Source organism: Phalaenopsis equestris, unplaced genomic scaffold (assembly GCF_001263595.1).
Source record: "Phalaenopsis equestris unplaced genomic scaffold, ASM126359v1 Scaffold000761, whole genome shotgun sequence".
NCBI classification, from domain to species: domain Eukaryota; kingdom Viridiplantae; phylum Streptophyta; class Magnoliopsida; order Asparagales; family Orchidaceae; genus Phalaenopsis; species Phalaenopsis equestris.
Window position 1 is genome coordinate 1,322,253 of NW_018165201.1, and position 15,850 is coordinate 1,338,102.

The window sequence follows — 15,850 nt, forward strand, 5'->3', positions numbered from 1 at the left end:
AAAAAATATTTTTTTGTGTAATATATTATTATCAGCTCAATTTCACTTATTAATATATATGACTGATGTCTTATATTAAAATGCTGATTAAAGAATATTTCAGACTATTTATGAATTATTATATATAATTGTCAAAAATAATTTGAGTTATAATAGTATTAAATTCGTTGAGTTTAATAATGAGTAATACGATTAAACATAATTTATACAGATTTGTAAATAGAAATTAAAAAATAAATAAATATATATATATTCTTAATTACTTTGAGCATGAAAATATAAGAACATGATTAATACAAAATTAATATTAATATATATTATTTAGCTACATCTAAATATTTTGGCGGGAAACCCCGAGCAGCTGCGTATATTTCGCACACCAGACCAACCCCCACACGAGCGAAACCCACGCGCTGATGTAAAATTGAGTGATTTGGAATCCTCTCTCGCTCTTTCGTCTCGCGGAAACCCTCGAATTCTCCATGGCGAAGCATTCTGATCTGGAGGATCTGACGGCGGAGACACCGTCGAGTGGATCGATCTCCACCTCGGAGGAAGATGAGGAGCAACAGAACCAGATCTCTGCGGACATGGAGGACCAGGAGGAGCTCGAGGCCGTCGCGGGGGCGGGGATCGTGGGCGAGGACTCGCAATCAACTGAAGACGATCGTGCCTTGGGGGACTTGAAGACGGAAGACGAGGAGGATGAGGAGGTTGTGAGATGGGATTGGGCCATTGAAATAATCTTTGCTTCTTTCGATTTGCTTTTTTTTTTTTTTGTTTTAATATTCTTTTTTTAATGTATGGTTTTCAAGCTTTGCTTTTCGATGTTTACATGTTTTTAACAGGAAGTAAATTTTGAAGGACTGATTCTTGGTTGTTTTTTATGCTTTTTAATTAGGTTATTTTGATGTTATCTATTTTTTTTTAATTTCTATTTTGCCTGGTTTTTTCAACTGTTTTTAGCGGTCACATTTTCTGGTTGTTCTAGCGATGGTCTCGTTGATCATTGTCATTGCTTGCACTGGAGCTTACAAGATTAAGACTATGGGCAAGCATGGGTTGAATGAGTTTCGTGCTTTGTATGCGAGGTTATTTTTGTCCGAGTTTATGCTCTGAAAATATCTTCATTGTGTGTTTTTTCAGACTGACGAAGCATCTGAGAAGGTTGAAATTGGGAAGCGTGAAAAAGCTAGGCTGAGAGAGATGCAAAGAACGAAGAAGCAAAAGATTCAAGAGTTATTAGATGCCCAGAATGCTGCCATTGATGCTGACATGGTCTGTGAATGTCATAATTTAATTGAAATCCCTCCATCTTAATTCTAACATGTAATAGCTGTTGCTGATTACTGATTTGCATTGTTAGAATAACAAGGGGAAGGGCCGACTGAAGTATTTACTTCAACAGACTGAGATATTTGCACATTTTGCAAAGGGTTCTCAATCTGTATCGGATAAGAAGCCTAGAGGAAGGTAATATTTTATTTTGCTGGTCTAATTTTATTATATTTGTCAGAAAATTACAGAATCGATCAATCTGTCAGATTCTTTTACTCTCGCTTTCAAATATTCACAATGAACCTCATCATTATCATCATTAATTGGAGTTCACTATATGAATTATTGATCTTTATTTTTATTTTTACTTTTGAAACTGAATTTTTTTTTTCTGCCAGAGGCGTTATCTAAAAAGATTTGAAACAGTGTAATAAACGAAGTTATTTTTGTAGTTCTATTTGACTACTTAATATTTTTAAACATGGCTTCATTTACTTTCAAATTTCATGATATTTGATACCCGTGAATTATTGCTGTATCTCTTACTAGCTATGTTCTTTTGATTTTCTTTATGTATTTTATAATACATTTAACACAAGTTTTGATGTTGAAAATATGATTTTGAGGCCTTTGCCCGTTAAAATGCGAGCATCAGCACGTTTTGTGCATTACTTTTTAGGTTAATTGAAACTTGTTAATTTGCGTACAATCAGTAATCTTCCTATATTTGAAGGAAACTATTTATTTTGCATGAAGTTGATTTTTAATTGTTGAATGCAACTCAACCATTTTCTATGCATTAATCGTACAACAACAAATTTGTAGAGGTCGTCATGCTTCCAAGCTCACCGAGGAGGAAGAAGATGAAGAGTACCTTAAGGAGGAAGAAAATAGCTTTGGTGGTGCTGGAGGGACCCGCTTGGTATCACAACCATCATGTAATTGCCTTACTACTTAAGCTAATATTTTATCAATGTCATGCCGATACTTTTTTTTTTGTATTTATGACATAATGGAGAACTTTTGATTTCTATTTACCAATAAATTTTCTCTTAGATCTACTCGACCGAAGTTCTAAATACCAGTAGATATTCTTTTATATATACTCTAGTCTAGTTCTAGATGCCAATAGATATCCTTTTAGATGATTTTCGTGGTGCTGAAGGGACCTGTTTGGTATCACAACCATCATACTTGCATTTCCAGCTAATATTTTATCCATAGCATGAAAACCTCTTTTTTTCTTTAATTATGAGAAAAATTTTATTTCTTTTCCTTTTAAAATAAACTTAGGCTCTCATGTGCACAAACTTTTATGTTGTTATTCCCGAATTAAGTCTATCCTTGACCTGAACTAGCTTATGAAATTTAACTTACCGATTCTTTTCAAACATTTCAACAGAACAATTGCTAAGCATCCACGTGATATTTTCTTCTTTGTTTATGTGTTTTAAATTATTTGTAATCAAAGCAACTAAAGCTGGCATAGATAGGTGAATACTGAATTCCATTAAGTTCTATCAGATAAAAATGTTGGTTAGATTCATATTAAATGTTAATATGAATGTCAAACCCATTGGAAATTATACCATTCAGTGTCACTTTGTTTAGTAAAAAAAAAAGGTTCTAGAGTTCTTATGTAGTTACATATCTAACACCTAAAATTTCATATTCATATGCATAATACGCAGATCTTTAATATTACATAAAAAAGATCACTATTTTTTAATTTATTAAAAGTGAAATTAGCTATGAATGTGTTTTAAATGTGAATATCAAAATTTAAGTGTTAGATATGTAAATACATAGGAAATGTTTGCTATGAATGTAACCCTTTTTAACAGAAAGGTTGGTTACTGTTAAACATTTTCATGATTAGGGGCAATCCCATAACAACAAAATATGAATGATTGACAACACGATCACAATTTATTGTAAGTGTGGTATGTATGAAAATTTTGTTGTTAGATATGTAACTACATAAGAATTGCGTGGTATGTATGTAAATGTATTTAGGATTATCCCATAACAACAAAATATGAATGCTTGACAGCAGGATCATAGTCTATTATAAGCCTGATATGTACGCAAATTTTGTTGTTAGATATGTAATGACATATTAATTGTGCTCGTTAAAGAACAAAAAAGATTCAAATACTTTAAATTGTGTTTTTTAAGCCATTACTGAGGGTCAATCCCATTATAGTTGCCTAATAATCATGAATTATCGCATTTAGATACATACTGCACAATTTTTACGTTACATATCTATTATCTAATTTTTCATATTTGTTTGGATAACACTTAACTCTTTAATATTGAATAAAAAACATCACAATTTTTTTTTTAAATTGTGAAATACGCTTATCATGCATAGGCTCATGCTACCAAAGTGTTATAAATGTAAATATCGATCTTTTAAGTTTTAGATATGTACATACATAGGATTGTGTGCCATGTATGTAAATTTTTCATTTTTTTAATATAAAGATTGGTTGCTGTTAAACATTTTTGAGATTGAAGGTTATCCCATAACAACTAAATATGAATGCTTGACAATGTGATTATAGTCTATTGTAAGTGTTTAGAAATGTCAATTCAAGTTTTTAAACAGGCTTGTTGATTTTTGGAAGATAATATGATCTTTGTATTTTGCAATTATGCAGAATTGAAAGCTAAAGTGAGTTGGCCTGGCATGTTTTGGCATTAGTGTGAGAGGGATATTTTTGCCTTCATTTTTTAGTTCTATTTTATAGCTCTCTTTGATGTTTAGCTCAAAATAAAGTCATCTTTACTTTCACAGAGATAGATAAATTATTCTATAAGTATGTTCTCCATGATTGTGAAGGCTTGGAGTAAATGCATGGGTAGGATGGCGCTTATTGCTGCACATTTATGCATAAAAATATTGTTATGAGAGTAAAAGCATGAATTAGTCACCTTGAATTGGGAATGTATGTACCAAACCATGAAAATCCATTAATTCTCTGAAGAATATCACTCTATGGACACACCAAACCTGTTAGCTAATATCTAAAAGGGTTTATTGACTTGTATATCCCTTGCAAATATACACGTACAATTTATTTATATTATAAGTCTCTAGTTAGTAATTTATAATCAATATAACCTTTGCTAGCATCATAATAAAGTGTGATTTGCATAGATTAGAGTTATTGTATTGAACTAAGCACTGCGTATGAAAATGAATATTGCTATCATATAATTCATTTGAATATTTAGCAATTTATATAACAGTTAAGATAAATCTATTTACATATATGGTAATTCATTAATAACATTAAAAAGGATCTACTAAACATGTGCAATAATAACTGAATGCTAAAGCATAGCTGACAACTTCAAAATATTTATGAAACATGTTATAAGTAATAGAGATAACAACTTGAATAAAAGGAGGGTGTGTTCTTTCTATATTAATTGATGGTAACTTACCTCGGGTCACAACTCTGAAATCACACTCCATGATAAAAAATAATTAATATTTGAGGAGCATTAACTCAAAAGCTTTAAACAATATAACATTTCAATAAATTATGAGTTTGCAAATGTTGGCATTTAAATTAACTATTAATAATAGATATAACTTAAACAATTGAGGTAACTCATCAATCAACTTGGATTAATTGTTAGTCATAAAAAACTAGAATATTTTGATTTAATTTATTTAAAATTCAACTAAATCAAAGCTTAAATTTATGATAAAACGGGATTTGAGCTGCCTTTATCAAGATGAGAATGGAACAAAGGCTTATAAAATAAATGATCGAAAAAAAAAGAACACAAATTAATTTTTGCAAGCAGGAAGAGGCAAAATTGATTGTAGTGACATTGAAAGAAAACTTAAAGGGAGAGGAGTTGGCATTTTCCTTATAATTTTGATGGAGATGGAGGTTTGTGGCTAATAAAGTTCTTGATACAAGGAAGAGTTGCACGAGGAAGGTTGGCAGCTTAAGGGAGGAACGGGAGGTGAGTGTGAGTGCAATGCCCTAGTTTTGTCAATATCCTTAAGAGAGCAAAACTACGACAATAAAGGGAGAGCCAATTTTGTGCAAAGATCACAAATTGAGGTGACATAGCTTGGTGCAATCACGTGATGTAGGGAGTTCATGTCATAACTTGAGCCTAAAAGACAACACACCATGGCAATACGAGACTTGGTGAAAGTACATAAGCATTTTTGTTACTCAAAAAATGAAAAAAATGAAAAAAATTCATATATAAATAATATAAATAATAAGAGCAAGCAATGAAAATAAAATTTTATTTTAAGTACTAAAACACAACAAATGTTCAACAAGGAAATGGGGCATCCAATGAAAATAAAATATAAGAAAACAACTTCGCAACTTAATATATAAATCTCCCTAAGAAATACAATAATTAATATATAAATTAAAAATATCCAAAATGAGCCTAACACTGAATAATTAGCTCCTATGGTGGAGATTAATCAAGCACATCGATAGAAAATTAGAAGTTATCATGAGAAAGCTTTTTTAGCAATATTATTGATAAATTAAACTCAACAAATAAATGCTATCTATTCATATATAAACGATATTGTATTGGACATGTATTATGAACAATAAAATAAGATGATTTATTATATATACTATTAAATAATGAATGACATTAAATTGTTGCCAAATCTCCATGATTATATTTTACTTAAATGTATTATCATATGTTTTGAATTGATGTCTAATATGGTGATAGCTATGATTAATTATTTAATGAATATAAATCAATAACAATCAATTTTGCATCTCACCATGCAACCATATACAATTTACTCATGACTCACTAATATATGACTTAAGAGTTATTTTATTACTGAATTGTAGTTCAATATATATATATTTAAAGTTGATTTTGTCAAACATATTGAAACTAGGAAGCTAAATGATAATCTCAGGAAACTCAAATGATTTTTTTGTAAAGTCGTTATTTTGTGGGTTTGTCGGTTCAGTTAATATCCAATATGATTCTACCAACCTATATATTATTGTATACAATCATACAATTTTGCAAATTTTCAATGGATTATAAATACTATGATTAGTGTTGTGGATATTCTAAACATGGTTTTTTGTATGAATATAATCTACTGAAATTAACAAAAGTGACGTGCATGAAGGCTTAGTATGCTAACTTCAAAACTTCATTTAATATATAAGAATTTTTACATCAATAAAACAAAGCAAATCTTATCATTATTCTATTTTTTTATTATGAACATAAAAATGGGATCTACAAGAATGTGTATTACGAGTACAATATATTAATAACAAAGTTGACATTTCTACAAAGTAGCGAATAACATAATTCAAATAATATGGATGCACTCTTAACAAAGAATGATATTTTTATCCATTAATAAGTAATGGTTACCTTGTGACAATAAATATGAAAATTTGAATCTATCAAAGTTCCGCCAATAATGCAGGTCAAATTCAACATGAAGGTCCTTCATAGGGTATAGGCCTTAAATTAATATTTAGATAATATTAGAGATTTTCACACATGCAAATATACAACCTAATCTATTTCAATTTTAAATGCTTAAATTAAGGCTATTTAATTTAATATAAATGATCTAAATTACAATAAAATTAGAGTATCTCAATAGACAACCTCTATCGATCTTAGCTTACAAGAAGTAAATGCTTAAGATGCTAATACCAAAATATAGTTCTAACTAACCCACTCTAATCCTGAATAAATGTTATTTCAAGTTTTTGGGAAAATTAAGTTCATCTTGTTTGTGTGGAGGAGAGGGTTTTTTACTGACGGCTTTTTTCAAGGAAGAGAGAGAGCGAGAGGAATAATGTTACTGCTGCTGCGATAGGGGGAACCATCTTGGTCAGTCGAAGGAGGTGATGAAAGTAGTTTGGAGGCTGCCATTTCAAGCATGAGAAATAGGGGAAATAGTGGCTGCAAAGGAAAGCAAATGAGGCAAGGGAATTGCCTTTGGCTGCTGTGGAGGAAGGGTCAACCACTATGATACTCTAGCTGTATGCAATCTTAAATTGCAGCTAAAGGCAGCCAAGAAGTAGGCGCTGTAGAGCAGAGGGAAGGTTGAGAGATTTGTGTTATAACTGGAGAGGTAAAAGCGGATGTGGGTTGCTTGCTTAGTTCGCATGAGGTTTGGTCTACACGAAGGGTGATCTGATTTGGTTCTTAAATTTCAGTCGGTTTATTGCATTGGGGGGCATTTCAGTTCTGCACGGGTCTACATTTTGATTTAGGAAGATTTACATACATACCACTTAATTCCTATGTATTTATATATCTAATACCTACTTCAATTTGTGCATATATGCGAACTTACTTATGCATGAAAACGTTTATATCACTTTTGAAAGTTAAAATAGTGGTATTTTTAATGTGATATGAAAGATTTGGGTAGTATAAATGTAAAAAACTAAAGTTTAGGTGTTAGATAGTTTAGGTGTTAGATAAGTTTAGGTGTTAGATATGTAAATGCAAAAGAATTGGGTGGTATGTATGTAAATGCCCCTTTAATTTATTGCACTGGATTCATCATATAATTTCTGTAAATGTCGTTTGAGAATTTTTCAAGGATGATAGATGTAATAATTATCTGCTGAAAGAAAAAGGTTTAAAAAATGGCATCTTGCTTGCAGGCTAAAAGCTTAGGAATGATCTGCATAATATTTCATTTTTATCCTAATTTCTGCTTGTAATTCTGTTATTTTAGTTCTCAGTATGTCCCCTTCGAATTTAAATAAGATTGATCTTTTGCAGGTATACAAGGGAAGATGAGGGACTATCAACTCGCTGGACTTAATTGGCTCATCAGATTATATGAAAATGGGATCAATGGAATCTTAGCTGATGAGATGGTAAACATAGCAAGATTCTCAAATTCAGAGATTTGCAATATCAGTGATGTTACAATCCCCAAATAAATTCACATTTACTGTGAGATTTCTTGCTTGTGGGGTCCATAACTTTTGTGGCCTAATCAAAGATTGGGTTTTTATGTTCACATAATTTTTGAACTAAATAATCAAGAGAGACTTTTTTTTAAGATGAATTTATTTGGGGAGTGAATTTATGTTGCACAGATGACCTGAGACTCGTATTAGATAGTGTTTATCTTTTGAGAACTGATGTACACTTCTATTCATGCTTCACTGTTCTAAACCTATCTGGCTTTCCAGGGTCTTGGGAAAACACTACAAACCATTTCACTGTTGGGTTATTTGTATGAATTTAGAGGGATAACAGGCCCTCACATGGTGGTTGCCCCAAAATCTACTCTTGGCAATTGGATGAGGGAGATCAGACGCTTCTGTCCTATTCTGCGTGCTGTAAAGTTTCTTGGAAATCCTGAAGAAAGGGTCAGACTGCATAAGTTTCTCTCCAAAATTTTTTTTTCTTCAATTCCTTATTTATTTTTGGTTTCTTTGGAGGCTTTCTATAGACTGAAGATAAGCTGTGTTTACTATTATTTTTTCTTGTCAATGCTATAGGCACACATAAGGGAGAACCTATTAGTGGCTGGAAAATTTGATGTGTGTGTTACTAGTTTTGAGATGGCCATCAAAGAAAAAGGTGCTCTGAGACGTTTAAGTTGGCGCTACATTATCATTGATGAGGCCCATCGTATAAAGAATGAAAATTCTCTTCTTTCTAAAACAATGAGACTCTACAATACAAACTATAGGCTTCTCATTACAGGTACTCCTCTCCAGGTAAGTTTTGTTCTTATCTCTCCTGGAAATTGCCATGCTATTGAAAGTCTCATTCTCATGTATGCACCATAGGCCAAAAAAAGTGTAGAATTGGTCATCCAAAATTAACAGTCTGGCTTTTTTTTAATAAACACACCCATATTTTATGCATTTTCCTCTATTTCATAATTATTGTAACCTTCTAGATTCTTCTTAAAATTTTGAAGCTCATGAAAAGCTCATTGCTATGCATGACTTGTCCAGAACAATCTTCATGAACTCTGGGCTCTTCTAAACTTCCTACTTCCTGAGATATTTAGTTCCGCTGAAACTTTTGATCAATGGTTTCAAATATCCGGAGAAAATGATCAACAAGAGGTTGTTCAACAGCTTCATAAGGTAACAGATGGATACCATGTTTTTTTGTAACTTACACGATTTATGTCTGCTATGCCTGCCATTGATTAGAAATTAAATTTGTCAATATTTTGAAGGTTTTGAGGCCGTTCTTGCTTAGAAGGCTCAAGTCTGATGTGGAAAAAGGTCTTCCACCTAAGAAGGAAACCATACTAAAAGTAGGGATGTCCCAGATGCAGAAGCAATATTATCGTGCTCTACTTCAGAAAGATTTGGAGGTTATTAACGCCGGTGGAGAGCGCAAACGTCTTTTAAACATTGCCATGCAGCTACGTAAATGCTGTAATCATCCATATCTATTCCAAGGTGCAGAACCTGGCCCTCCTTATACAACTGGAGAGCATCTTATTACTAATGCAGGTTGGACTTATTTCCATTCCTTCATTTTCTATATGTTCTTTTTTATATGCATGATAGCATGAATTTTTTATGCAGGAAAAATGGTGCTCCTTGACAAATTATTACCCAAGTTAAAGGAACGGGACTCTAGAGTTCTAATATTTTCACAGGTTTACAGTCTCTATCATATAATATTTATCTGATTGATAGACAGAAATTTTAATGGACTCCTTTAAATTTCTTATTAGTTAAGCTTAATTATTTGCATGATTTCACCAGCTCACGGGAAAGGGATTGATATTACCTATTAGTATCTTCAATCGTTATGTCATCCTTTTTTAATTTTATTATTTTTTCACATTTGATTTGATATTTTCTTATTTCAAGATGCTAATTTTAATGTCATTTGTTTGAAATTCAGATGACTAGACTTCTAGATATCTTGGAGGACTACTTAATTTTTCGTGGTTATAAATACTGTCGGATTGATGGAAATACTGGTGGTGAAGAACGGGATGTTTCAATTGAGGCATTCAATCGTCCGGGAAGCGAGAAGTTTGTTTTCTTGCTTTCAACACGAGCTGGTGGCCTCGGAATTAACCTCGCTACTGCAGATGTTGTCATCCTTTATGATAGCGATTGGTAAGTTTTTTGCAGCCTTTGTTTTTCTATATTATTCTGACCCCAATACCTATGCTAAATTACTCATTATCTTATATAGGAACCCACAAGTTGATTTACAAGCTCAAGACCGTGCCCATAGGATTGGCCAATTGAAAGAAGTCCAAGTGTTTCGCTTCTGCACCGAGGTTTAGCCTTTCTCCATCTCTTGCTAGTTTAATTTAACGGAAATTGTCTTAGTGATGTAATCAAACTGAGCACATGCATTCTGCAGTACACTATTGAGGAAAAAGTTATAGAGAGGGCTTACAAGAAACTCGCATTAGATGCTTTAGTGATTCAACAAGGCCGTTTAGCAGAGCAGAAGGGTAAGTATTGATATGCTGATTATGTTGTAATCCTCTCCTATTTTTCCACCTTTCAACACTTAGAATGCTTTGGTTTGTGATTTTCTTTTCGCCTTTTTTGTAAGCAGCTGTTAATAAAGATGAATTACTCCAAATGGTGCGGTTTGGCGCTGAGATGGTATTTAGTTCCAAGGACAGCACGATAACAGACGAAGATATTGATCGGATTATAGCTAAAGGAGAGGAGGCAACTGCTGAACTTGATGTGAAGATGAAAAAGTTTACTGAGGATGCAATCAAGTTTAAAATGGATGACAGTATGTAATGCCTCTGCTGAGTTTCACTGGTTTTGAGATATCTTTCTGACGCATTTTTCAACTTTACAGATGCTGAGCTGTATGTTTTTGATGACGAGAAGGTACTGTAATGATATTTTCTTTTAGGAAGATTTGCATACACTGTACTCACTTCTTATGTATTTAGGTATCTAACATCTAGACTTTAATACTTACATGCATTTAACTTTCCTGTGCATGAAAATGTGTATTTCACTTTTTTAAAATTAAAATAGTTGTGTTTTTGATGTGATATGAAAGATTTAAGTGGTATAAATGTAAAAAGCAATGTTTAGATGTTAGACATGCAAATACATAGGAATTGGGCGGTATGTATGTAATTCCCTTTCCTTTTAATGATAAATATATCTCTTTATCTTTGAAACTTTCTGATGCCGTATCTATTCTGTGGTTATTTTACTTCCAAATTAACCATCCTTGATTTGTGCCGTATAGGAGGACAACAAAATTGACTTCAAAAAGCTGGCTGCTGAGAACTGGATTGAACCTCCTAAGAGGGAACGCAAGCGCAAGTAAGATTGTATGCATTGTTGGATTTATGTATATTCAGGAGTTTCTCCTACTCGGCTCAGGAAAACTGTCATGTTCTTTATCTTTCATATTCTGAATCAAATCAATTTGTGATTTATCCATGTTCTTTGCTGTCTTGTCTAGTTACTCGGATTCAGACTACTTCAAGCAAGCGATGCGACAAGGAGGTCCAACAAAACCTAGAGAACCACGAATTCCTCGCATGCCTCAGTTGTAAGTTTCTTTCTTTGCTTATAATTTGTTAATCTGTCTGCATGCTCAACGGATATTTACTCATAAATTTTATTTTGGTGTGATTTTCAGGCATGACTTTCAGTTCTTCAATACACAGAGGTTAAGTGAGCTGTATGAAAAGGAAGTTCGGTACCTGATGGTGAGTAAAAGTGCAGCGTTTTCAGTTTGTCTGCAACTATTTAATTTGATTAATTTATAGAATGTATTGGTATTTGTTTCAAATATTACACCTTTTGGAATTTAATTTGAAGGGCACATTCGGAAAGCATTTCAAGTTAGCTATTTTTTTGCACCATGAGCTTCAAATTCTATATTTCAGACCCAATAATCTATTTACTATCTGGAATCTGTGAATTCTTGATCTGGCCTTGCTTTTTCCCAGTTCTGCATTTTTGTTTCTTGCAGGTGTCTGATTACCATATATGCATTCTGAACCCCCTCCCCTTTACTTTTCTTGGCATCTGTGGTATAAATGTAAAGATTAAGTTGGTCTGTTCATAATTTTTTTTGACGTTCTTTAGAGAATTTATTTATTCTTTCGAACTTTTTTATTTAAAATGAGTCCACAGGTAAAATGTCCGCAAATGTGGGGTTCCTAAAGCATGTTCCATTTATCGATTACCTCATACGTCCAAGCATGATAATAAAATCCTTTGCTTTCAGTATAATATGGCATGCATAGTATGTTTTAACTGCTTTTGCAATTTTGATTCTTTTTTTGGTTTTAATCAATGGGCAGACACATCAAAAGAATCAGTCAAAAGACCTGATTGCTGATGGTGATGAGCTGGAAGGTATGGGAATTTTTTTCCTGGTGGTATATGCCTTTCCTCTATTATGTGTAGGTTTTTTATTTAATTTTCTGCTTTATTTTAGATGTTGGTGAACCATTAACTGTTGAGGAGCAGGAAGAGAAAGAGCTATTGTTAGAGGAGGTGAGTAGTGGCAAACAAAAGTTGAAACCTAGTTATTACAAACATTTGCCTAATATGTTTCCGTGGTTTTAAGGGTTTTTCAACATGGACAAGGAGAGATTTTAACACATTCACTCGAGCATGTGAAAAATATGGTCGTAATGACATCAAAGGCATAGCATCGGAAATGGAGGGTAAAACGGAAGACGAGGTTGAAAGATATTCCAAGGTTTTCAAGGAAAGATATAAGGAATTGAATGGTAAAGTTATCTAGTCTACTTTTTTCATCATCTTATGTTTTACTGAAACTCAATGGCAACTAAGAAGTTTCCTTCACTTATTTTTTAGATTACGACCGCATAATTAAGAACATTGAAAGAGGTGAAGCAAGAATTTCACGGAAAGATGAAATAATGAGAGCGATTGGGAAGAAGTTAGACCGCTATAAGAACCCATGGTTGGAACTAAAGATTCAATATGGACAGAACAAAGGAAAATTGTACAATGAAGAATGTGATCGTTTCATGGTACTGTTACATACTCAATTCACAAGATCCTTGCACTTTTCTTATTTCCATACAGTAAGGATTACATGTTAATTTGTTTGCTTCAGTTATGCATGGTGCACAAACTTGGTTATGGAAACTGGGATGACTTGAAATCAGCTTTTCGCACATCACCCTTGTTCCGATTTGATTGGTTTGTAAAGTCCCGCACAACTCAAGAACTTGCAAGGCGATGTGATACCTTAATTCGTTTGGTGGAGAAAGAAAATCAAGAATTTGATGAGAGGGAGAGGCAAGCTCGCAAAGATAAAAAGCTTGCCAAGGTTTATTCTCTTAACCTGCAAATTTTCCAATTCTTGTCATTATTACTGTGTAATTTTTCAAGATATTGAATCTTAGACTCTGACTTTGCATTGAGATGAAGGCTTCTAATTGCAATGATTGTTCACACATCACTTTTGCATGTTTTTACAAGACTTATTCAATATGAGCAATCTTACATACTTTCACCGTTATTTAAGGATAATTTAATGTGGTTCTTCAAATTGTTATACAACAACAACAACAACAAAGCCTTAATCCCACTACGTGGGGTGTCCCTCAAATGGTTCTTCAAATTGTTATGTTAGAAATTATTTTGTTCCTTCCCGATTATTTCCTATTTGTTGTATTTCCTAATTTATGACTTTCCATCTATTATTGAGAGATTTGGGTATTGTATTTTTCCTATTTTAGAATCATTGTACTCTGTATATATACCCCTTTCAATAGCAGTAATATTTTCCTTCTCACTTCCCAAAACCTACATGGTATCAAAGCCACAAATCTTAGGGGTGTCAAAAATTGACCTGACACGCCAACTCGGCTTGGGCTCTACCAAAAAAAATTCAGGTTATAGTTGATCCGAATATTTTTTGGGTCGGGTTCGGGTTGAGTTTTTTGACAAGTTTATTATTCGGGTTGAGTTTGGGCTGACCTAATTCGGGTCGGCCCATTTTTTGATCGGACTCGTATCCAACTTGCTGGCCCTAGTTGACATCTCTAGGTGCCAAAAATTGACCCGACATGACAACACATCTCGAACTCGAAAAAAAAAAATTGTGTTAGGGTTGACCTGAATGTTTTTCTGTTTGGGTTCGGGTTCGCGTTGACCCGATTCAGGTTGGGTCATTTTTGGTTTGGAGCATGGGAGTGGAGAACTACATGGATATATATTGATTGATTAATTCCATGGAGACCTCGATTGATCTTTCGTAACTGTTTCATTCGTCTGCCAATGCCCTCTGGACTGTCGTTCGAGATACCTAATGGGGCGTAGGGAATTCTGGATAACTTTGTGAAGTTTCTAGTAAAATCCATGAGACAAAATAGGGATCGAAGACAGTGACACTGTACTACTACAACTTGATTGTCTTATTGATGAAATGTGACCTCTACTATGACTACACGTAGGACTCTCCCACAGATCTTTTTTCTTTTCAAAATCTTGAAAAGAATTATGTTCCAGTTTTTGGCGAGCCTGAACAGGATCTCGACAAAGTCCGTGGTTGTACGCTTGTTCGTGATTCTCTTCCTTTAAATCGAGTAGCATTCACCAATGTCCGCCATAAAGAAATTGGAAACTTGTCATTCTCGACAACTCCATTAATTCAGTGGAGTCTTCAATCTTGGGCTCCAACAGTGCTCTACACCGCCACGCCAGCGCACACTTCACATGTGATTTTTTTCACAAACCCTACCATACCCGTGACAAGTGCTGGAAGATTCACGAGAAGCCGACAAATAAATATTCAACCTAATCTTATGCTGCTAAAAGTCTCACTACGACCTTAAAATCCACAACAGTTCAGTCGACCCCATTCCGACCATTCTCGAATCACCAAACTCCATCAAGAGTCAGATGGAACACTTAATTAAGATGCTTGGATCTAGTTAGTTTTCCTTCGACCCGTCGACCTCCCATGTTTGTCAAATTAATATTTTTATGACATTACTAGTTTTGTTTCTTATAGTTCGTGAATTATTGATTCGAGTGTCATAGACCATATGCCCGAGTGCTCTCAATTTTTCTCGACTTATTCTCCGTGCTTCGGGTGAGACAATTAAAATTGTTGACGAATCCTATAATTCTATTGTCGGTAAAGAGTTGGGTTTATTAATAGTCGGAATAACTCTGGGATCCGTGTTACACATACCTTTGCTTAAGTGTATTATCTTACCGGTCAGCAAGTTGATATATATGCATGATTGCGTTGTTCATTTTTCTCCTGATTTTTTTTTTCTTTTAGGATTGTTGTTCAGGGGGATGACTGGAACTGCTAAGCGGGTAATCAGGCTTTACTTATTCTAAGAAATGACATTGATGATGCAGACACTCAATCCCATAGTTATTTTTTTCCCCTACATACTGCTTGTCCAATTATGCTTTTACATTATCGCTTGAGTTATTCTAATTTCACTATTTAAAATAATTGTACTCTTTAATGTTTATTGATAAAAATCCATTTACTATTAAATGTGAAATTTGTCATTTAGCTAAACATCATCATGTACCATATCCACCCCACCGTTACACTCTGTCCT

The 15,850-nt window shown here is 33.5% G+C and overlaps 1 protein-coding gene across 2 annotated transcripts in view; it reads left to right on the forward strand.

Annotated features, from left to right (window-relative positions):
- The first annotated feature begins 390 nt into the window (after positions 1-390).
- The window catches only part of LOC110030861 (probable chromatin-remodeling complex ATPase chain), a 23,074-nt gene continuing 7,614 nt past the window's right edge, over positions 391-15,850 (forward strand). For both annotated transcript variants that reach the window (XM_020733813.1, XM_020733812.1), the window contains exons 1-23: positions 391-713; positions 1,147-1,278; positions 1,367-1,473; positions 2,104-2,216; positions 8,071-8,168; positions 8,490-8,669; positions 8,802-9,023; positions 9,267-9,401; positions 9,497-9,779; positions 9,855-9,928; positions 10,180-10,400; positions 10,480-10,567; positions 10,654-10,747; positions 10,855-11,043; positions 11,113-11,144; positions 11,518-11,594; positions 11,737-11,826; positions 11,917-11,986; positions 12,587-12,641; positions 12,724-12,782; positions 12,856-13,021; positions 13,110-13,288; positions 13,375-13,590. In XM_020733813.1, coding sequence (XP_020589472.1) covers positions 483-713; positions 1,147-1,278; positions 1,367-1,473; positions 2,104-2,216; positions 8,071-8,168; positions 8,490-8,669; positions 8,802-9,023; positions 9,267-9,401; positions 9,497-9,779; positions 9,855-9,928; positions 10,180-10,400; positions 10,480-10,567; positions 10,654-10,747; positions 10,855-11,043; positions 11,113-11,144; positions 11,518-11,594; positions 11,737-11,826; positions 11,917-11,986; positions 12,587-12,641; positions 12,724-12,782; positions 12,856-13,021; positions 13,110-13,288; positions 13,375-13,590 — 3,111 coding nt within the window. In that variant the 5' untranslated portion in view covers positions 391-482. The remainder of the gene's footprint in view (positions 714-1,146; positions 1,279-1,366; positions 1,474-2,103; positions 2,217-8,070; positions 8,169-8,489; positions 8,670-8,801; positions 9,024-9,266; positions 9,402-9,496; positions 9,780-9,854; positions 9,929-10,179; positions 10,401-10,479; positions 10,568-10,653; positions 10,748-10,854; positions 11,044-11,112; positions 11,145-11,517; positions 11,595-11,736; positions 11,827-11,916; positions 11,987-12,586; positions 12,642-12,723; positions 12,783-12,855; positions 13,022-13,109; positions 13,289-13,374; positions 13,591-15,850) is intronic.